The sequence below is a fragment of the Parasteatoda tepidariorum genome, chromosome 6, assembly GCF_982258835.1.
Source record: "Parasteatoda tepidariorum strain Cologne lab strain chromosome 6, Ptep-v5.0, whole genome shotgun sequence".
In the NCBI taxonomy this organism is placed as follows: Eukaryota; Metazoa; Arthropoda; class Arachnida; order Araneae; family Theridiidae; genus Parasteatoda; species Parasteatoda tepidariorum.
The window spans coordinates 52270688-52294866 of NC_141760.1; the positions used below are offsets into that span (position 1 = coordinate 52270688).

The 24179-nt window shown below is 31.4% G+C and overlaps 2 protein-coding genes and 1 long non-coding RNA gene across 4 annotated transcripts in view; 2 read left to right on the plus strand and 1 right to left on the minus strand.

The window, feature by feature from the left end:
- The window catches only part of Lis-1 (LisH and WD40 domain-containing Lis-1), a 53015-nt gene that overhangs the window by 17453 nt on the left and 11383 nt on the right, over positions 1 to 24179 (plus strand). For both annotated transcript variants that reach the window (XM_016049877.4, XM_016049878.5), the window contains exons 3-5: positions 11915 to 11993; positions 12075 to 12149; positions 20128 to 20334. In XM_016049877.4, the coding sequence (XP_015905363.1) occupies positions 11915 to 11993; positions 12075 to 12149; positions 20128 to 20334 (361 nt within the window). The remainder of the gene's footprint in view (positions 1 to 11914; positions 11994 to 12074; positions 12150 to 20127; positions 20335 to 24179) is intronic.
- LOC147808028 (uncharacterized) lies at positions 12858 to 20097 on the minus strand. Its single transcript, XR_015434641.1, has 2 exons — positions 19140 to 20097; positions 12858 to 14426 (listed from the first exon to the last, which is right to left on the minus strand). It is a non-coding gene; the product is annotated as an uncharacterized LOC147808028 (long non-coding RNA).
- On the plus strand, positions 14762 to 15572 carry LOC147808029 (uncharacterized). The gene has a single exon (XM_087165857.1). The coding sequence runs from the start codon at positions 14803 to 14805 to the stop codon at positions 15562 to 15564; it is 762 nt and encodes a 253-aa protein (XP_087021983.1). The 5' UTR covers positions 14762 to 14802; the 3' UTR covers positions 15565 to 15572.

The window sequence follows — 24179 nt, forward strand, 5'->3', positions numbered from 1 at the left end:
CTTTCACAAAATGTCTGGACAAACCCCTGGTAATAGAAATACGCATTTAGTTCCGCAGTTTTTTTTTATTTTTGATTTCTTTAAATATTCCAAAATAGTTGAAATAAACGCGAAAAGAACTTCATATGTTTTCATTTATTTATCATTAGGGATTATTAAAATAATACAGTGAGAACCTTATAAATATTTAAAAAGAAACAATGTTACTTTCTTAAATCTTCTTTTTTTAAAAAGTTAACTTTTCAATGTTGTCTTTAAACTGCGGCCTCGGATATTTCAGTTTTTACAGCACTCTCGATTATTGATGAAACTATGGAATCGATTTCTTCACCTGACGGAGGTCATCCTAGTCGTTATCTGATGTGAAAACTAAAAACTCTACCTTGCTATCGAATGTGGAATGGCATTGGTAAACGTCATTAATGCTTGTCGATACTTCTATAAATGGATAGATTACTTTTTCATTTTGTTTTCATTCTTTTTTTAATCTTTTTCATTGTGTTACTTGATGTCGTTGAACAGATGGTTTCTTTTGGGTACCGTCTTTGTCTCGTAGGACGGGAATTAAAAACGATTTTCTTGTAATTTAAAAACCTGACGATAATTTCTTGCTTTTTTTTTTATCGTTATGGATGTTCGTGAAGTCAATCCATTTTCAGACGAAAAAAGTACTTGTTTTGCATTATGACTGGCAGTAGATATAAGTGCTGAATAAATTCCAAACAATTTTAATTTTGAAGTCTATTTCTCCTATGAAATGAAAATGTTATAAAGATCTTTTGTTTTGTGATATCGTATAACTCTTTGTCTCTTAAGATTGGAATTAACAATTTTATGCAATCTAAAATTTTTCAATTTTTCTTCTAGTTTTTATCGCTATGGTTGTTTGTGAAAAGCGTAAGTGTAAATAAATCCCAAGTAATTTAAATTAAAATGGCATTTCTTCTCTAGAATTTAAAAATAAATAAATAAATTCGTTTTTCGACCAAAAATTTTACTTCGTAATGAAATTCATATTTTAACCCTCCTTGATTTCCATTAATGTCCTAGCGGAAATAAAAATAATATTTGTATAATTTTGCAAAAACTTTGTGCCATTTGTTAGGGTACTGCCTCTTCCTTTTGGCAGGTTTTCTTAAAAGTGCAAATTTTAACAGTAAAAGAGTACTCTCTCTAAATTAACATGAAATTTGGTGTAATTACTCCTTGTATTATTTATTTTAATGGGAACTTGTGCTTGAATAGTTAATTGAAAATCTTTTATCGATGTATTTGCAATGCTTTTTAGCTGTTATTTCAGAAACCCTTATACTATATCTAATCTCAAAACTTTTAGAAAAGTTCTCATTAAGTTAATAAAAATAGTATACTTATTGTTTGATATTCTCAATTTTTATGAAATGTTTTGCTTTTTAATGACGCTCTGGAATTTCAAAATGCATATAATAATGCATGTAACAACCATGAAGTTACCGCCTTGATCTCTTCTTTAATATTAAAAATGAATACAGTATTTTTATCTTTTAAAACTTGGTTAATACTCTACTGAAAATTTATAAGTACCTTTCGAAATAAACTTTTTCAATTTAAATAAAGCGTTCCGTAAAACTACTTTGCTCAGTACAACAATTTCATTTTCTAAATATTGTTTTTAACTTCTCCAAGTCATTTTGAATTTTTAAGAGCCATTTTTTTTTCTAAGTTCGAGCAAAATTAATTGTTTTGATTTAATCAGATAGGTTATATAGTGTCTGATAGATTATTTTGTTTGCGTCGCACAAATTACCGTGCGATGTTTTTCCGAACAACTACGTCTTACATAAGAATATGCGTCGTTTTACTAAGGAGCTCAAAATAATGTCTTATATCAATTTGCTAATTTTCTGAGTCAACTTCGGTCCAATGACCCCCCCCCCCTTTTTTTTTGTCGGACATTGTTTACAATAAAGTTGTAAAAAGTTTTGATTTAATGTAAAATGAGGATATTTTTAAAATATCGTGATAATTAGAGCCCGGATCTTGATGACCTAAAAAATCTCAATTAATGCCCTTAAAAAGTGCAAAAAATGCCCTTATGAACTGCAAAATATGCCCTTAAAAGTGCAAAAATGCCCTTAAAATGCGAAAATTGCGCTAAAAATGCCTTATGACATGACTTAAATAGAAGTAAAAATATTGAACTAAAACAATGTTTTACTCTTCAAAATTATTATGAGTAGTTTCAAAAAATATAAAGCAACGCAATGCTTGTTCTACGTTCATTAAAGTTCGACAAATATGTTTTATATCCAAAAATAACAAAAAAAGGAAAATCTATTGACTCCAAAACATTTTCATTTTGTATAGAAACTTAAATGAATATAACAACTTCCATCTCATAATATTGCTAAATATCAGAATTACAGTGGATTATTAAATTTTTTTTTAATATTTTGAAATGTAAACGAGCGTCTCTTGTCTGAAATCAAATTTTTATACCAGGAGAAGCTTCTTTCAACGTCTACTGATGTTATTGGTGCGTACTTGAAAAGGACGGTCACACTTACTGACAATTCTTCTTCAATTTGAAAAGATGTTGCTTCACCTGTTAATATCCTAGAAATTTTCTTCATTGTTTGGAAGCCAGTGTAATAATAAAAAATTATAAAAAATAATAAAAATTAGAAAAATTTAACAAAAAATTTAAAAAATGCAAAATACGACCCAAAATTTTAAAGAAAATGCCCTATAAATCTCAAAAAATGCTCTAAAGGACAAAGAATGTCCAAAAATGCAAAAAAATGCAAATGTCATCAAAATCCGGGCCTTAGAGATAATGATATTTTAAAGTGTGTTACCATCGTAAATACTGTTTCTTATGATACATTTCGAATATAGAATAATATCGTTATTGACAACAATGAATATTAAAAACGATCTTATCTTGATTGTAGTTATTTCGTGGCAAGTTTTTCTTTAAATAGCAGAATAATGTAAGAATAATATAAATAAATACATTTGAGAAGAAAAAAAATTGCAATATATCGCGATATTCAAATTCCAAAATAATGCAGCATTACCTTATGACAGTTTAATTAGATTTGATTTATGAAAGACTTATTGCCCTTAATGTTTTGCGAAATATTTTCAATGTCGGTCAGTAACCAGGGGTCTGTCCAGACATTTTGTGAAAGGTCCGTTTTTCGTGAAATTGTGAAAAAAATTACTCACATTTTTTCAATCAGGGTCCGCTTTTATGAATTTGTGCAAATAGGGTCCGTTATTGCAAAAATAAACTTTTTCAATGAGTTTTTTAATTTTAAAGACATACATGATAATGCTCAACACTGTAAAATTATAATTAAAAAAATTAAATTTTAAAAAATAAACAACAATTGTTGCTTCTAAATTAGAGATGCAACATACAAATATTTGGTATTTAGCCTTATACTGCTGAACGCAGAATATTCATTTCGAACGAATAATGAAAGAATCATTTGCCGAAGACAAAACTTAATTCGTTTACATCCATCTTTCTTGTTTTCTGCCCTGGAAAGGGTTTATTCGATTGACAAAATAATAATGAAGATAAACAAATTTGTGAAGGGTCCGATTAAAAGAAAAATCATTTTGTGAAGGGTCCGTTTTTAAGTTAAAATATTTTGTGAAGGGTCCGTTTTTAAGTTAAAATATTTTGTGAAGGGTCCGTTTTTATGGAAAGATATTTTGTGAAGGGTCCGTTAACGGACCCAAATTTCTTCTAAACAGACCCCTGGTAACGTACAGGAAAAAAAAGGCGGGGGGTCATCTCCCCAAGCTAAAATGGACATGCAATCGATGACGAAGGACACTAAAACTTTATAGTATCTATTGCTGTTATTTTTGTTATGAAGTTGCATCTTTTAACAGGGAAATAAATAAAATATGATTTTCAAATGAAATTAATGATTAAGTTTTCGATCATTAACATTTAAAAATTCTTTGCATTTTATTTATTTAAAAAAAAAAAGAAAAGAGTGGAATATTACTTTGGAAATTTTAATTCAATTTTTTTTAAACTTAGTGTAATTTCCACTTACATAAACGTAACAGAAACTAATGTGAGATAAAATTTTATTTATTTTCTTTTCTTTCTAAAACTTAATTGGCTCTTTTTCATTACTCTTGCAGTGCTCTTTTCAGGAGCATTTATTTGGAGAGTTTGCTTGTGATATTCACTCGTTTCAGCACGCCTCTGATGGCTGTTTTTTTTTTTTTTTTTTTTTTTTTTTAATTAAATCTAGCCTAAAATAAAAGTTTAAGTATATTTAATGGAATACTGTTTACAAACTCACTAATAAAGCTATAAAGCCTCTCATTCAAGAAAAAAATATATAAATATTAACAATCATCAATTATAAATTTTATTTGAGATAATGTAAACACCTCGCTGATACTTAATTAATTTTTAATTTATGAAGGTAAACTTGTGCATAAAAAATTTCACTTGCCTTTTTTTTTAAATAAAAATTAATGCTATAAATTTTCTCCCCAAAATTTAACTATTACGATCGATTATTGTGTGAAGTTTTGGCCATTTGCTCCTAACATTTTATAAACCCGAGTAGTTCGTGTTGTTGCTAGGTTACGTGCTTGCATATTTATAGAAGCTAAACATTAATAATTTCCCTTTATGTGTGTGCTTCTTAATTACGCCGCCCATTTTACAACACATCGAACGACCTTGGTTGTCACGCAAACTGAATATGTTGCTAATTATGTGTATTTATATAGAATCGAATTTATTATACTTACAGATGTTGGGTACTACGCTTTCTAAATATTTTTGGTTTAAATAACGACAATCGCTTTTATCTAGTAATTTTTATTCATTTTTTGGCATTTAAAACTTCTTAAAAAATTTTTTTTAAAGCAATAAACGGATTATCTTAGAAAATTGTTGATAGCAATATGCACAACATGTAAATCGTTTCATTTAAAAAAAACTCAGGTATCCCAACCATTTTTGTCTTTTTTAAGGGTAGTTTTAAGAAGCTTTTTCACCGACGAAAACAAATAAATAATTATAATAATAATAAATAAATTTAAAAAAAAAACATGAGTTTAATGCCTTAGAGTCGAGTAAGCTATAATTTTAAACTGAGCTTAACATCCTGCCGCATAGAATTATCTAGGCTTTAGAACTGACAAACAGCTTAATTATTTTAAAAAATCTATAAATATTCTTTAAAAATCGCCTAATTGGCGATATTAGATGATGAAACAGTTAGATGAAAATTATCAAAATCAATGAATTATTCCCAATCGCCTCGCTGAAGTAACTTTTTAAATGTTAAAAAGTTAAATCACATATGTTGTGACTTTTCTTCATATTGACATTTTGCGCCAGTTTCACAATTAGCTAGAGGGCACTGGCTTGACCTAACAGTCAAAAGTAACTGTTGCTAACTCACAGCAATTATGAAAATTGTATTTTTTTTTTTTTTTTTTTTTTTTTTTTGTTACCAGTATTGAACAGCCGACCCTATTCTAAGTTTACGGCTATCATTGTTTAACTCCGTAATCTTGTGAATTTGAACCCAACCAAGAAGACAAGGAAACTCTTGAATCAAGCATTGGGACAAGCAAGTCTTTGTAGAGGACTTATTGATGGGATTATTAACTATAAACCCGAATTGGGGTGAAAAACCACGAAAATCTCCCTTTGTTTGCCCGACGGCAAGGGGATTTGAACCCATAATCCGTCTATCACTAAGGATATTTTGCGTCAAAAATTGCATATTAATATTTTTTAAAAAAGGCGTTATTTTAAATGACGACCGAACCTTTAAAAACAGCCTTATTCTCAATTTTTTTTAAAAAAATTTATGACCCCTAACAATGCTGTATTGGTGTAACATTTTAAATATTTTTGTCATCCAATTGAAATTTTACATTTTCATAGTGAGCATAATGAGCGCTTGCTAAATATGGGCGCAACTTAACATAGCAGTCATGAAGAACTGCTATAAACTCATAACAGTTATTGAATATATTCGCTAAAAAGTATTATTTTATGTGACGCAATAAAAAAATAAAGAAAAAGGAAGAGCTGAACCGTTTGTTGGAACAATGTTTGTTGGAATTTTTTTGCCTAAAGTGTGAAAACCTTCATAAGACAAGCAACTCTACATATAATACCCCAATATTAAGCTGATTTTGAATGTAAACACCTATTCTAATTTTTTTTTTACAATACCAATTTAAAAAGTTCGTTGTGAATAGTGCGTGTCCCACACGTTTACTCAGTGTGTACAGCATCAACCATCGTGTTCTATAAATCTATTCTTATATTCTCATAAAATTAGATTAATTGTTAAAGAAGAACGGGATGATTCAAAGAAAAACTTTCGCGTGCGATGAATGAGTCATTTCTACCTCAGGCCAGGTGAAGAAATGAACGACGTCCTCCATATTTATATGACACAGCATTATAATAAATTTCCTGGATCATCGGAGATTTTAGATATGGGTACTTGTCACGTGTTGCCGCCCAAAAGAATAAGAAAAGAAAAAATGACGTTTTATAAATATCTATAGTTGTGAAACCTTTATTAATAGAGAATAGATTCAAAATAGCGTGAAGAGAAGAATGCTTTGTTTAAAAAAAATAAATAAATAAATTATAAATAGCTACAGGAATCAGAAATTGGAAGGAAAAAATCTTTCAATTTTTGTATGAAATAATTAAATAAAGCATCCCAGAAAATAAAAGCGTTAGCTTCTCCAACTGTCATCAACGAAAAACAAAGTATGAAGCAGAAGAATGGAAGGAATTCTGGAGTTATTTTAATTTTTTATTTTATAACCGTCGTTGAACAGCCGACCCAATTTTAATGTTTACCACTATTAATGTTCAACTCCGTAGCCTTGTAATTTTGAACCCAATCCAGAAGACAAGGGAACTCCTGGATAGAATATTGGGAGCAATTTGCTTTCGTGGAGGATTTTTTGATGGAACTAACCCGCATTTGCTTTACATGGAGAGGAAGACCACGAGAACTCCTCCCGGTTAGCCTGACGGCAAAGAGACTCTAACCCATGATCCATCTACCACTAAGGATATTTCACGTCAGAACTGTGGTCGGTGCAAGCCAGATGTGGAATTCGTATCGATCCGCCATCGCCGGGATCGAACCCCGGTTCATCTCATTCAATAGTTTACGTTTTAACTTTTTAATTCAAGTAAAATTTCAGCCCACCAGAAAATGTGTAGTTCTAAATAAAAATTTGGCAACAAGACTATGTAATATTAGTTAGGTTAAATTGTTAAAATTTCTTTATTTTACGTGATCCTAAACAGTCCTTATTTTATATTTTTACAGAAATTTAAGGCTGGGGAAAATCATCTATTGTTATTTACTTTTATTTTTCAGAACAAAATTATGTTTGACAAACCTTATTTATCACATGCCCTATGCAACTGGTAATTTTGGTCCCCATAGTTTTGTCACTATTAGCGATACAAACATGGACTTCTTAATGTTAATTTTACTTTTTGCGTATTTCACTATATCTCGAGATCTCTATAAGCTAAATGAAAAATTTTCGCATACAATTATATAATTTGTTTATTTAAAGGTAATTCCATGAAAAAATAACTTTTGATAAATTTTATTATTATTTCATTTAATAATGGTCGAAAAATTTTGCATCGTAAGGTATACAGTTTTTTGCATCATTTTAAAAAATATAATTTTACATGGCAAAACACAAATTTTGTGCCAAATTGGTTTAATTGTTCCTGAGAAATTGAATTTCAAATAAGTCGGATATTTAAAATTTGATTTTCAGAAATTATTCAACCGATTTCTCTCGAATTTTGTATTTTACCATGTAAAATTACGTACTTTAAAATTATGTAAAAAATTGTATACCTTACAATTCAAAAAATTTTCCGACTCCTGGTTTAATAAAATAATAAATATTTACTATTTAATTTTTGCATGAAATTATCTCTGAATAAATGAATTTTATTACTGTGTGCAAAAAATTTTCTATTCGCTGAAAAAGTTCTCGGGATATAGGGAAATATGCAAAAATTTAAATTAACATTAAGGGGTTTAAACTGTGGATCGTTCTCCTGTCCGAACTACTTTTTATTCTTTGATCTTGACAAAGACTTTACAATTACTGAAAGCATTATATACAAAATAAGTCAAGATTTGTGTTCTTACTATTATTCATCCAAAATTTATAGTTTTTTTTTTTTTTTTTTTTTAAATTTGACGTAACATTTTTATTTTCGTCATCATATATACCGATATTAGTTTTGAATAATACGAAATTTAAAAAAAATAATAAAACTGAAAATTCAGAAACTCGACTAGGAAAAAATGTGTTATTTAAATGAACTTAAGAAAACCTTCATTTTTACCATCCATAAAAATCTTAAATAAATATTTTAAAAAAATAAATTAGCAATAAAAAGAAGGAATCCAAAATGCAAGGAAAACTTTCTAATTTTTTCCGTCGTCCTTGCTGAAATCATCTTTTACGTGTTAGTGGCATGAAAACAGCTGCCTTCGATCGACAATCTATATGCGGGCAGTGTTTTTCCTTGTGTTTTGTTAAACAATGCACCTCTCGCCATGACCTTGTGTTTACAAACCGAGTCCGTTCGCAGTTTATTTTTTTTTCTTTCTCAAGTCCACCTGCATTGTAGGAGTGGCGAACGAAATAGTTTTGATTCATTGAATTTAAAAAAGCACGCTCATCCTTTAATTTTTCTAGTTCATCTTCACTTTCTCTATTTTTTTCTTTTCCGTATTTACAAGTGGTGACATAATCATAACCTGTATTTTGAAATAGTATACATATTTTAAAGTACTGGTTACGTAATGTCTAACACACCTAATTTTAAGTGACAAAATCTAATATTTGAATAGAATCGGTCGAATAGTAATTGAGAATTCAAAACTATTAAATTTTTAAAATTAATTGCTTAGAAACTATTTGGTAGATTTCCATTAAATGAACGATTTTGTCATTTAAAAATTTTGAATTAATATAGAATTTAAAATGATAATAATTTAAAAGAATAAAAAGTTTTTATATTTTTCGAGTCAAAAATTTTTTGACCTTTACTAAATAATGCTCAAAATGATCTTTGAAAAAAATAAGCTTTATAATTGTGTCCAAAATTTTTTTGATTTGTTTAAACTGTTTCAATGATATGGCAAAATATGCAAAAACTTAAATTTACACGAAGATGTTTGAATCGACAATAATTAGAAAATTTCTGAGCAGTGTCATATCCGAGGGGATGGTTCAGAGGAGCTTCCCCTCTCCTGAAATGAGTAAGAAAATTCACAATTGGAAATATGCAATATTTTTTCCCCTCCATTTTATTGAAGGGAAAAAACCTGTTTAAAAAGAACTGAAACATTGTTAGGATTAGCTTTATTGCTGGTGTTCAAATTAGTTTCATCAATTAAATTGATGTTTATCTTAAAATATCTTCAAAATCATAAATTTTGTTATTGTAATAAAAGTAATAATGAATCATTACTTTTGAATTGTATTTTGCTTATTTAAAAACCTACATTTTAGTTAGGTAAAATTATTCAGCCTCCCTTGCCAAATGAAATCCTGACTATGCCAATGCTCTTGAATAGCTATTGCTCCTGACTATGCCAATGTTCTTGAATAGGCATGTTAGTTTGTGACAATTATTAGATCAAAAATTGTTCAGAAAACTTATTTTCCCTACATACATAATGTTTTTCATTCTATAATCTATATTTCTATTCTTTTTTATAAGTTTTTATTTAAATGCTGCTTATCTTTAAAAATGTTTTGACTAAAACAATTTATATGTCACAAAATCACTACAACTTTGTGATATGAAGAACATCCATTATATATTCAATCATTTTTCTTTACTCACATACTTGTAAGTGTTGTGATGTAGGGTGACATATGATGACTAATGATGACACAGCATTTGTATTGTTTTAGAAAATATTCACACCCGCATATTGCAATTTTCATGTGTTATTACTAAATATATAAAGAGGATTTTATTTATAAAACTATTGATTTTTTTTTTTTTTTTTTTTTTTGTGAAACAAAAAGAATCTTATTTGTTTAAAATCTTTTTTGATTAAAAAAAAAAAAAAAAAAAATTGCTACTTTTCTCTTGTATATTATTATTATATTTTTCATATAATTACAACTCATAAGTTTTCATAATTTTCCCTAGCTAACAGCACAATGCAGAAAAATATCTTAGTGATTGCAAATAGGAAAAATTTTGCTTATCCTTATAAAAAATTCTCCCAAGTTCTTTGTTTCTCATTTTTCATTGCTGCTAACAATTCTTTTTTCCAAAAAAAAAAAAATAGTTTAGTGATCATCATAAGGTAAATAGCCAGAAAATGGGTGTCTGTATTTGAGTGCTTGAATCATGCTAACTGTTATTTCCAATTTGTATATTTCTGAAGCGAATAAAGTTTTCAATTTAATATCTTACCTCTTCAGTTTCTTGGGATTATTTATTTAAGTATTTACCTATTGACTTTTTAGAAATATTGGGTTGTTCGGAAAGTAATTTCGTTTTTAGGGACGAAAATTAAAGACAATTTTCGTATAATGAATAAATATTTTATTAAATTATTTATTGCTCATTCTGGTCCAACACTTTTTGCCATCTTTCTGGTGGTAGCATGATTCCACGCTCATAAAATTTTTGATCTTTGCCGGTAAAAAACTGATCCTGGTGATTTTTGACCTCTTCATTTGAAGTAAAGGTTTTACAGTCCAAAAAATTTTGTAGTGAGCGGAACAAATAATAATCTGAAGGCGCCAGATCTGGACAATATGGTGGGTGTGGCAGTGTATCCCATTCAAGCTGTAAAAGCTTTTGGCGAGTGACCAAACGTGTCTGAGGTCTCTCATTACTTGGTGGAACACTGTACCTTTTCTGTTGAAGGGCATCATTCAATTTGTCCAGCTGACGACAGTAGACTTCCGAATTAAGTGTTGTGTTAGCCAGTAAAAGCTAAAAAAAATAACTATTCCTATAAAATCCCACCAAACAGACAGCATCACCTATTTTTGATGGATATTGGCTTTTGAAATGCTTTGAGCTGGTTCATCTTTTTTGCTCCATGATCTCTTGCATTTGACATTGTTATAAACAACCCATTTTTCGTCCCCAGTAATGATGTGCCTCAAAAATGGATAATTTTCGTGATGTTTGAGGAGCAAATCACAGATGTCAACGCAACAACATAAATTTCTCTCCATGAGAACATGGAGAACCCATATATCGATCTTCGAGGTTAAACCTACGCCTTTCAAGTGGTCATAAACAGTTGAATGCGATAAATTTAACCTCTCACTGATCTCATGTGTTTTTACTCGACGATTTGCATCAACTAATGCATTTATCGCATCTTTTTCAGCTTCAGCGGGCCTTCCAGAACGTGGTGCATTTCGACATCCAAATTGCCGGATCGAAATTCTGCGCACCAATTCTGGCACTGGCATACTGTCAACTCATCTTATTTATACGCATTGGTAAATTTTTTTCTGGCATGAACAGCATTTTTATCTTTTCTGTAGTAAAATATGACGAAAATGCTGTTTATTGCTCTCCATATTTAAAAGGGCACCAACCAAAGTCTATTGCTTTGAATTAATTGAACTTTTTCACACACAAGCCTTGCTATATCTGCTCTCAAAACATATAATGATAATGCGGCTTAAGTGTGAAGTTGGGTTTGAAAAAATACAATTAAATCCTCTGTCAGAAAAATGAAATTACTTTCCGAACAACCTGATACAATGTGGAATAAAAAAGAAATCCAAAGATTCAATTATTTCTTCTAAAGTTGTCTTATATGAAAAGTGCTATTCGTCTTTATTTAAAATTGACCTTTCTCCCCTTCAGGAACAAGGCCATTGCAGATTACTTGGCATCGAGTGGATACATGGATGCCTTGGAAGCATTCAAGAAAGAATCAGATCTGGTATTAAATACTACTTTCATTTAATTTTTATGTTTTGAAAACATTTTTTGGATACTAAAATGTGCATTATAATATTTTTAGCATGGTGAAATGGATAAAAAGTACTCAGGTATACTTGAAAAGAAATGGACTTCTGTCATTAGGTTACAAAAGAAGGTTTGTTTGTTTTGTTTTTAGCTTAATCTATTGTATTCCTCTGAAAATTAATAGAGGCAGATTTGTTTCTAGTTTTCTTAGACCTTAGCATTTTGTAAACACCATATGGAGTGCATGTTTTGTGTATTTATCTCAGCTTATATAGCCAGGACCCGACTTAGCCTAATTGGAGCTCGGGGCAAAAACTTTTTGGGGGGCCTCCCCTCTGCTTCAGTAATGAAGAACCAAGCTTTATTTAGGTATTTAAATTTTTCACCTCTTTATAAATAACAAGAAAATTGACTAGACCCTCTGATGTGGGGCCCCGAGGCAACTGTCCCTGCCTTATCAGGCTCGGCTTATAGTGCTGTAAGGCTTAGTTCCTGTTGTGAGGCATTGTGAGTTCTACCAACAATAAATATCACGATGTAAGGTAATTTCATACTGTACTGGGATATTTCAACATTACTTGACCCCACTCCTCACAATTCAGAAATGTTCAAGAAATTTGCTTTGAAATATTAAAATAATATTACTTTATTTTTATCAATTTTGCTTGACTTAAATCCAGTTAAAAGTTTAGGTTTATACCGTTTGATGAAAGTCATGATAAAACAACGCTAGTCTATAAGTCTAGATCAATAATGGTGAAATAAAAAATGTGTGCATTAATTTATGGAGTTAATGTCAAAATTTCTTTTTAAGTCTATTGTACTAAAGTAAAATATAGGGCAGTTATCAAGTATATAAAGGCCTAGTATTTATGAAAGCATAGTTGTTTCAAAAAAGTAAGTTTTCACTTTCTCTCAGATAATTTGCATTTTATTAGTATAGCAGTTAATTCCTTTTGTACTACAGATTATTCTTTCTTTAAAAGAAAATAATGAAAATATAAGTGATTTTGCTTCATTGAAACTATTCTCTAGTACTAATTCAAAGTTTCTGGAGGGAAAAAAAAAGATTTTTTTTTGTTGACTAGATTATTTGATATGCAGTTGTCTACCGCTTGCTTTAAAAAATATTAAATCCATGTTATCTTCGTAATACCTCAATATTGAAAGGAATAATCCTTAATGTCTCTGCATATAAATAATAGTCTCTAGCATTTAAATGTTATCTTGCATAACCGTCATTTGGGTGCTTTCAAGATCAAGAGAAAAATAACAATACTCATTTTATCATAAATTATCCATAGGTAATGCGATTAATACATGCTTTTTGTTTAATTTGTGAAAATGAACACCTCACAAAATAACTTTAATTCACCTTATTCTAAATGACTTTAAACTTGTTCTGTTTTAAAATATACTTTTCAAATATATTTACTTTTGTAAAGTAACATATATTTCTTCAGCTGTTCTAAAGTCATGCAAAATGTATCTTTAAATTAGTAACTCGAAAATATATGGGTTTGAGTATCAATTGTTGTGATTTTTTTGTCTTAGACAGTTTAAACTCAAAACTAATTTTTTAGCCCTCTTTAGGATCGATGTTTAATAGAATTTGAATTTATATAATTAAATATTTACTAATTTATCAATGTATATGTGTTTAAATTTTTTCATTGATGAGTATGCTTTATAATTGTGTAGTTTTCTTTGACTAATAGTTTAATTTTGTTGTAAATTAGATGTTATATTATTTATGCACTACTGGCCATTAAAATTGCTACACCAGTAAGAAATGCAAATAACAGAATGATATTTGTTGGGCACATGCATTATAGTTGGAAGAACAAGTGATAAAATTTTCTGGATATTTTGATGTATAGATCCTTAGGAATAAGTACTCAGAGCACCCTCCCCTGACAGCAATAACAGCAGTTATTCTCCTGGGCATTGAGTTGAACAGAGATTGGATAGCATGGACGGGAACAGAATTCCATGCAACTTCAACATTATGCCACAATTCATCAGCCGTAGTGACTGACGAGTGGTGGCATGCCAGTCGTTCGGCAACCATTGACTAGACGTTTTCAATTAGTGAGAGATCAAGAGAACATGCTGGCCAGAACAACAGGCGAACATGTTCTGTGTCAAGGATGGTTAGGACAGTACGGGCAACATGCGATTGTGCATAGTCCTTCTGAAACGTAACGTTATGGAGGCTTCAAAGATAAGGCAGAGCAACTGGCCCTAACACATCAGAAATATAACAGCTGCTGTTCAAAGTGTCAGCAATGCGAACTAGAGGTGATTGAGACGTGTATCCAATGGCACCCCATGCCATTGCTCTAGGTGATGGACCAGTATCACGATGTCGAATGCAAGCTGCCAATGGGTATTCTCCACCATGTCTCTGTGGTGATAGGTTCGACGCTCATCGTAAAATCAAGTTTATTTCATATTGTTATCTGTTTGTCTTTAATCAATTGTGTTTTTACTTATTTTTGAAGTGAACTGAAATAAGAGTTCTGATGTCATCATATTAGAATTGTATAAATACCAGCTCGCACATGACAGCCTGTCAGTATTTCTCTCATCACCTGCTGTGATGATGCTTCTTGTAAATCAAACCAACTTGTATATAAATGTAAATATATTAAATAAAATATTAGTATCTCAAAGGAGCTATCTTCGCTTACCTCAATGGTGACCCGGATGTCTGACGACAAGTAACTTTTATTTTTGATCTTTCCTGTTTTTGGTCATTGGATTAATAGGAAACTGCAACTATGGCGGAATCATCTGCAGTAAAAATTCCCATCTTCAATATCTCTGATCCACACCTGTGGTTCCATATGGTCGAAGCAACTTTCCAGCTTGCGACACCGAAGCCGATTACGGAAAGCAAAACAAAGTTTAACTACTGCCTCGCCCATCTACCTCCTGAAGTAGCCGCAGTTGTAAGGGACGTCATTATAACTCCTGACGTAGACGATCCTTTCAAAAAGCTGAAAGAAGAAATTATTGCACGCTGCGGGGAGACAAAGTCCCAAGAAATTCGACGTTTACTTTCCGGAGAGCAACTAGGAGATAGAAAGCCTAGTGAACTCTTGCGCACTATGCAGAGAAGAGCTGAATCCCACAAAATCTCAGATTCTCTACTTTTGGAACTATTTCTAAATCAGCTACCGCAGCATGTTCAGTCGATATTGGCCGCAATCCCTTCACTAAGTTCAACTAGAGCAGCAGAAATCGCTGATAAAGTAATGGAAGTGTCAACTTCAAGTGAAGTTAGCGAAGTTTCTTCAAACCAACAATGCACCTTTGAACTTTTAGAAGAAGTTAGAGCTCTACGAAAAGAAGTAGCTGCATTGCGGACACGCAGCAGGTCTCGCAACCGGAATTATGCACAGTTTCGTAATCGTCAAAGCCAATCCTCATCTTCACATCGAAACTCCAAAATGTGCTTCTATCATCGGAAATTTAAATCTGATGCTAGAAAGTGTGTCAAACCCTGCATCTACCAGAAAAACCAAGAAAGGCAAGAGTGAATGCGACTAACATCTTGCCTCCAACAAATTGTCGCCTTTTTGTTAGAGATAGACAAACTAACAAACAATTTCTAGTGGATACCGGAAGTGACTGCTCAATTATTCCAGCAAATAAAAAAGAAAAAACTCTTTCTCCTATTCAGACTTTTAAAGCTGCGAACAATACCATCATAAAAGTATACGGTAAGAAATTGTTAACTTTAGATTTCGGTCTTAGACGAAAGTTTAATTTTCCATTTTATATTTGTGATATAACTAATCATATTATAGGTGCAGATTTTTTATACTATTTTAATCTTAAACCTAATATTAGAAAACGTTGCTTAAATGATATTACTACTAATTTAAATTCTCATTGTATTTTTAAAAATTCTGACATTATTTCAATTAAAACTGTTCTTGGTGAAAATTATTATGAAAAATTGTTAAACGAATATCCTGAAATAACGAAACCTATTTGCTCAGACCAAATTGTTAAGCATAATGTTGTACATCATATAGAAACTTTTGGTTCACCAGTTTTTGCTAAACCTCGGCGTCTAGCGCCCGATAGGTTAAAAATAGCAAAAATGGAATTTCAACATATGTTAGATTTAGGCCACATGCGCCCTTCCAAAAGTAATTTTTCATCACCTTTACATTTAGTTCCCAAGAAAAATAGTTTGGACTGGCGTCCAGTAGGTGATTATCGAGCTTTAAACGCTCAAACTGTTAAAGATAAATATCCAATTCCAAATATTATGGATTTTACTAGTGAACTACATGGAACTAAAATATTTTCTCACATTGATTTAATTCGAGCTTTCCATCAAATACCTATAGCCCATGAAGATGTACATAAAACTGCAATAATAACTCCTTTCGGATTATTCGAAAGTACTCGTATGCAATTCGGACTTTGCAATGCAGCCAGTACTTTCCAACGCTTTATTGACGAAGTAACTAGAGGCTTGGAAGGCGTTTACGCTTTCATAGATGATATATTAATAGCTTCCGAAACCCCCGAAGAGCATGTAAAATATTTAAAATCACTTTTTGATAGACTGTAGTATTTCGGTTTAACAATAAATCCCTCTAAATGTTTATTTGGTCAGAATAGTTTACAATTTTTAGGTTTCAAAATTTCCGAAAAAGGTATTGAACCTTTAAGTGATCGCGTTAATGCAATTCTAAATTTTCCAAAACCAAATACGATTACTCAATTACGTAGATTTCTAGGATTATTTAATTTTTATAGACGCTTTATTCCTAATGCAGATCATATTTTATCACCTTTAACCAAGTTTTTAGAAGGACAGCGAAATATTAAGAAATCTAACAAATCATCAAAAAAATCTGATTTACCGTTAATTTGGACCGATACTTCAAACAAATCTTTTTCTGATGCAAAACAAGCAATAGCCGATGCAACTCTATTAAAATATCCTAAACCTGGTGCTAATTTAAGTCTGTGGACTGACGCGTCTGATTTTGCAATCGGCAGTTCTTTAATGCAATATCAAAATAATGAGTGGGAACCAATTGCATTTTTCTCAACAAAATTAAATAAAAGTCAGCAAAATTGGTCAACATACGATCGCGAATTATTGGCAATATACGCGTCAATAAAAAAATTTCGTCACATGCTTGAAGGTAGAAGTTTTACTATTTTTACTGACCAAAAACCTCTAATTTATGCATTTAAACAAAAACCTGAAAAATGTTCCCCACGCCAATTCAGATATCTTGATTATATTTCGCAATTTTCAACTGATATTAAACATGTAAAAGGAAAATCTAATTCAGTTGCTGATACTCTATCGCGAGTAGAAATAAATGCAATTTCAAGACCTCCATTAATAGACTTTAAAAAACTAGAACTGGAACAAAATGAAGATTCAGAATTAAAAGAAATATTAAATTCAAATAATTCATCTTTAAAATTAGAAAAACATTACTTTTCTTTGGAAGATGTTAATTTAATATGTGATTTTTCAACTAAGTATCCAAGACCTTTTATTCCAAAATCATACAGGCAAATTATTTTTGATAATTTACATTATTTTTCTCATCCTGGAATATATTCAACTACGAATTTAATTTCTAAACGATTTGTGTGGCCCAACATGAAAGTGGATATTAAAAAAAAAGTTCGTTCTTGTGAGAAATGTCAGCGAGCTAAAGTTTTTCAACACACTAAAGCTCCTTTTAGTACATTTGCTCAACCCGACGCAAGATTTTCCCATATCCATCTAGATTTTATTGGCCCACTTCCTATTTCTGAAGGTAAGCAATACTGCCTAACAATAATCGATAGATTCACGAGATGGCCAGAAGTTATCCCTACTACGGATATGACTGCCGAGACCACCGCAAAAGCACTTATTCACGGTTGGATCTCTAGATTTGGCACTCCCGTTACTATAACTACCGATCAAGGCCGAAATTTTGAATCAACTCTTTTTCGAAATCTCACTAATATCTTAGGCAGTAACCACATCCATACTACTTCATATCACGCGCAAAGTAATGGAATGATAGAACGATTTCATAGACAGCTTAAAAGTTCCATAATAGCACAGGAAAATAATAAATGGACCGAAATTTTACCAATTGTTTTATTAGGTATTCGCACAGCTTTAAAAGCTGATATTAACGCAACTTGTGCACAACTTGTTTATGGTACTTCCTTACGTATACCTTCGGATCTTTTAAACACAAATTCTTTATCTCCACCAGTAACAGAAAATTATGTCACAAATTTAATGACCGCAATGAGAAAATTAAGTCCTGTACCAGCATCAGCACACAGTAAAAATAAGTTCTATATTAACCCTAATTTAAAATCTTGTTCTCATATATTTTTAAAAGTAGATAAAATTCGTCCTCCACTATCACCTGCATACACCGGACCACACCAGGTAATTGAACGTTCTGATAAAAGCTTTATTATTGATTTCCATGGTAAGAAAATAACTGTCTCAATAGATAGAATTAAACCAGCTTTTCAAATTTCTGAGAAATTAAAAATAAATAAAATTCCAATGGTCGAAAAGCAATTATCTCCAACAAAGGAAGAAAAGCCAATTGTAACAAAATCTGGTCGCCGTGTGCATTTCCCAAAATATTTTGTTAAAGAGTATGGAATATAAAAGCATCTAAATATTTTGTATCTATTAATTGTATTCCAATTTCCAAGTTAATTTTTTTTTCCTAATTAAGACATATATTTCAATTTACTACTTTGTATTTTATGATTGTTTTTAAACAATCATTATTGGTATCGTGACTTTGTCACTGGGGGGATACTGTGTGGTGATAGGTTCGACGCTCATCGTAAAATCAAGTTTATTTCATATTGTTATCTGTTTGTCTTTAATCAATTGTGTTTTTACTTATTTTTGAAGTGAACTGAAATAAGAGTTCTGATGTCATCATATTAGAATTGTATAAATACCAGCTCGCACATGACAGCCTGTCAGTATTTCTCTCATCACCTGCTGTGATGATGCTTCTTGTAAATCAAACCAACTTGTATATAAATGTAAATATATTAAATAAAATATTAGTATCTCAAAGGAGCTATCTTCGCTTACCTCATCTCCAAACACGGATGCGGCAATCTGTATGCAGAACATGGACTCGTCTGAAAAGACGACGTCATGCCATTCCTGCGTTCAGGTTCGTTGTTGATCACACCATTGGAGACGTTCCTGCCTGTGATGCACTGTCAACGGTAGCCAAAGCCATGGTTGCCGTGCTGACAATCCATGCTGCTGCAAACGTCGTCAAATTGTTCGTGCAGACACTTGGTGTCTTGACAATGACCCCATTTGTTGACTCAGGGTTCGTGACATAGGTGTGCGATTCCTTAAGGCCACGTGCATAACATGTCTGTCTTCTCAGCTGTTGGTGATGGGAGTCCGCTGAGATCCTACATGGCATTCCATATGACCGTAATGAACCTATCGATTCCATATTCTGCCATCAGTTGTGGGATCTCGACCAACCCAAGCATCGATACTTCGCTATGATAAACTGCAATCCCGGTAGGCCACAATTCGACCTCAATCAAACTTAGACACGTGCTGGTAGGGGAAGGACACAGGCTGGTAGGAGAAGCACTCAAACACATGCTTCTCCTTCTTACACGAGGTGTAACAAAAACTTTTTTTACCCAAGAACAACGCACAAGTCCAATTTCTCTATGAGAAACTTACTGTCAAATCTCTTTTATACACATTGTAGGTGTCGCTACCGCCGCCTGGTTTGCCACTGATAAGCTAATCATTGGCATACCACAGCATGCTTTATCTGTCCTACAAATTTCACGTTCGTGGTGTGTGATATGATGCTAATCAAGATTAGGTGCTGCTTCTTTTTTTTCAAGACTTTATTCAACTTGTAGAGAATATTAGTGTTTATTTTTCATGTCCAAATAATCTTACAGCTAATTTACTCATCGTTTGTATTTGATTAAATTAATCTTGGCGAAAATAACTCTTGTAATTTTTTTGCATTGCTATTAAGGTTTGATAAAAAATTAAAAAAAAACAACATTTAAAGAATTTATTTTCCCTATAGGTTATCGATTTAGAAGCAAAATTAGCTGAAGCTGAGCGAGAGTTTATCGCTGGTGCTCCTACTCGTGACAAGCGATCACCTGCAGAATGGATCCCTCGACCACCCGAGCGACATTGCTTATCTGCACACAGAGCTCCTGTTACAAGAGTAGTATTTCACCCACTATATAATGTTATAGTATCTTCTAGTGAAGATGCAACAATTAAAGTGAGTCTTACTTTTGTTCTCCTTTGTGTATTCGTGTATTTATAAAATTTATTTGAAAAATAAATTTGTCAAATTCTACTTCCAGATATAATTTTTTGTATTATAATAAGCTAAAATTAAGCTGAAGCAGAAAATAATAAAGTGCAAATGAAAGTACAGAAATCGACATGCTGTAATTTTGGTTCTATAAGCAAGAACTTTCCTCAGTGTTTAAACACCAAGTAATTAGAGAAAAGTGAAGAATCACGTGTAAAGTAGTTAAACTAGTAAGGAAAATGGAACAAGTTTGAAAAAGATAATAAAAGAAGGTAGATAAGAAACACCTATGCAAATAGAGGGAATCCCTAGAGTACTAAAGATTAAATTAAAGTAGATTTCCAAATATTGGGTATACTAGAAAGATCATTAACTGCATTAGAATCATTCAAAGTATGGAAGGACTCCCAAAAATCAAGTTCAGTTGATAAAGAACAGTGTTGAATGATTTTAGTAAGAGAAAACTCTAACTTGTGATTAGAATTCCTATTGTATAGAGCAGTGGTCGGCAAACTTATTAGCCAAAGAGCCAAATATGAACATTACAACATTTTTTTTAAAAATATTGGGAGCCAAATCTGCTTGTTTAGTAAACTTTTATTACACTAAGTAAGTAGTACACTAAATAAAACTAAATTTCATACTTAAAAAATATTTATTAATGCGAACAATGTGCTTGCATCTCCTTGGAAAGTTTGAGTAAGTCAGGTTTGTATGTTGTTGTTTTTAATTTTAGGCATGATTCCAAGTTCTCATCAATAAGACAACTTCTCAGTTTACTCTTGATAATGTTCATGCTTGAAAAAGATTGTTCGCATATGTATGTAGAACCGAAAAGGGAAAGAACAGCAAACACTAGCTTTTTCAACTGATCGTAAGAGTCAGGAATACAATTCCAAGCGTTGAAAATAATCATGTCTTCCTTCTCTAGGTCATTCAAGGCAGACCACTTGGGTTGTGAACTAAGATAAAAAAATTTCTTCTCCAATATTTCCAATTCAAGACAAAGACGTTCGAATTTAGAGCACCATATCTACTTGTTTTTTAAATCCAGCAATTGCATTTCAAAGCTACCAATGTCAATTTCAAAAGGAGATAATTTCAACTTGGTTATCATAGCATTAAGAGGATTTTTGACAAATACTAAAGTTGTTCTGCTGTTTTTAAATTCCTGAAACCTGCTGAGAAATGCTTCACTCATATTTAAAAAAAAAAATTTTGAAATGGTGTTTATCAATAGAGGAATTATTTTCTTGGCGATGCTTCAGCAGGCTCGGAAAGTGAAACAATGTTTCCCTTTCAAAATCCTGAGCAGAAATGGATAATTTGTTTTTGAATGTTATTGCTTCTTCTAGCATCGAAAAAATTGAGTTTCGTTTCCCTTGTAGTTTGCGTTTAAGGTGATTTAGATGAGACGTAACATCTACCATGTAATAAAAGTTTTGAATCCACTGATCGTCTGTTAGTTCTGGATAGTGAACGCCCTTCTCAAGGAGAAATGCTTTAATTTCCGGAAAAAGAGACACTAAACGTTTTAAAGCGTTCCCTCTTGATAACCAACGTGTTATGAAGCAGAAGATCAGCGTACTCACTCTCCATTTCAAATAAAAATTCTTTGAATTGGCGACGATTAAGAGCTTCAGCTAAAATGGAGTTGATAATAGTAATCACTAATTCCATAACTTAACAAATTTCATCCGGAAATGTTTGCTCACAAAGGGCTTCTTGGTGAATGATACAATGGTAAACAAGTATGTCGTGATTAATTTTTTCTTTCAAAATAGCAACAAACCCTTTTCTTAAGCCAGTCATACTTTTGGTCCCATCTCTTGAAATCTACACAATTTTATCGAAGGTAATATGATGTTTATCCATACACTCAATTACAGTATGTACGATATCTTCTCCACACGTCTGACCTTTGAGTGGCAATAATCCTAAAAGTTCTTCTTTAGGGCCTGAACGGGACATAAATCTTATAAAAAGTGAAACTTGCGCTGTATTATTTATGTCTCAAGACTAGTCAACTGCTATTGATAAAGCCGAAACCAAAGATCTATACTGGGTGGTTTTATTCAAACACATTTTAATTGTTCTATCTTTAATGGTTTTGGCAGACAATGGTGCCTCTTTAATTCTTTCAGAATATCTGCTTTGTTCTTAAAATCCCGAAATAGCTCTTCGGATTAATTTATCAAAATAAGATGTAATATTTTTTCTTACCAAGTTTTTTTTTAAATGAAAATATTATTGCGCCTTCCGTGGATATTTGTGCCAGAGCCGCACTTAAGGAGCCAAAGAGCCACATGCGGCTCTGGAGCCGCACTTTGCCGACCACTGGTATAGAGCAATGGAAGATCAGTAAATGTGTCAGACTATGAATTTCAATGAACAAGGTTCGAGTAAGAGTCAGAGATCACAAGTTCGAAAAACTTCTGAAAGAGGGAGTTCGAACATTTAAAAATAATTTAAAGACAGAATTTGCATAGTATTAATTTTGAGTGTGTAAGTACCCTCATTATGCAACTGTTGTTTTGTATATATATAACAAATCAAGATTGGATTTGGAGTTTCTTTTGATTTTCATGACTGTATGTATTGACCATCGTTACTTCATGTTATGGAGAGGATTGTTTTCTATTATTATGTTTAGGTTTAGTTATGATTTTTCTTGCTTAATAAAAGTTCTGGTTAGTTCAAAGATGACTTTTTCATTATGCTTGCTAAGTATTTTCCACAACGCACTAAACTCTGCCAGCAAAATTTCCTGATTTAGCACATATCTTTTGAGTTCTTTATGTCAAAGTTTATTAAGTCATTATTTATTTGCTTTTGTCTACATAGCACAAATTATATTCTATCCTTTTGGATAGAAATTAAACTAGTATTTTCAATATTTATGAAATAAAAGAAAATATCTATTATTAATATGCTGTTTTTGCATGCTTCCCTTAAAAAAAAAATTTTTTAATGTTATTTATATGTTTGCAGATTATTTTAGTATAAATTGCATTTTTTATATATGTTTGTCTACAATTATAATAATTCTGAACGAGTCAAATTTATTACCTTTTGGGACCTTCACTAAAAATTGATTTGAAAAGACAAAGATACTATTATCACAATGTTGTTAAAGGAAGAAAAGAAAAAAACTATTATACTACTCTCCAAAATTCACTTTTACTAAACCTAAGAAAAAAGTGCGGAGTGATATTTGAAACTATTGTTAGTCTTTGATTGAATTCATGAGTATCTTTGATTTTTGATAGCTTACTCTTAATTCAATTGCTATAATTTTTCACCCTCTTTTAACATCAAATTGTAAGAAGAAAATGAAGACTGTGAAAAATTTCTGAAAAAGTTATAATAAATTTTAATATGACTTATATTTGATTGAGCCTTACTATCAAACATCTTTCAATGCTTCAAAACTCCTGATGAAATAAGATTTCAATAAAAGGCTCACCTCCTAGCTTTTAAACGAAGCTAAAGGAAAGTGAGAGGGCCTCACGAGCTCAAAACCCACAGTTCCAGATTTCCCTCATTGCATAGCAATGACATTATTTCGTCTTTTAACTGGATACGATTTCTGAAATTCTCATCGTTGAAAATTGTTCGTAAAGACTCCTGTATTTTTATCTTTGTGACTCTAGACAACTTATAATACTAAGCATATTAATATCAAACTATTTTACTTCTTAAAGACTTACTTGTATGCATTCTTTGCAATTCTGGACAGCTTATGATTTTCAGCAAATTGACAGATATGTTGCATTAAACACTTTTACTTCTTCTTAAAGACTCTTCCA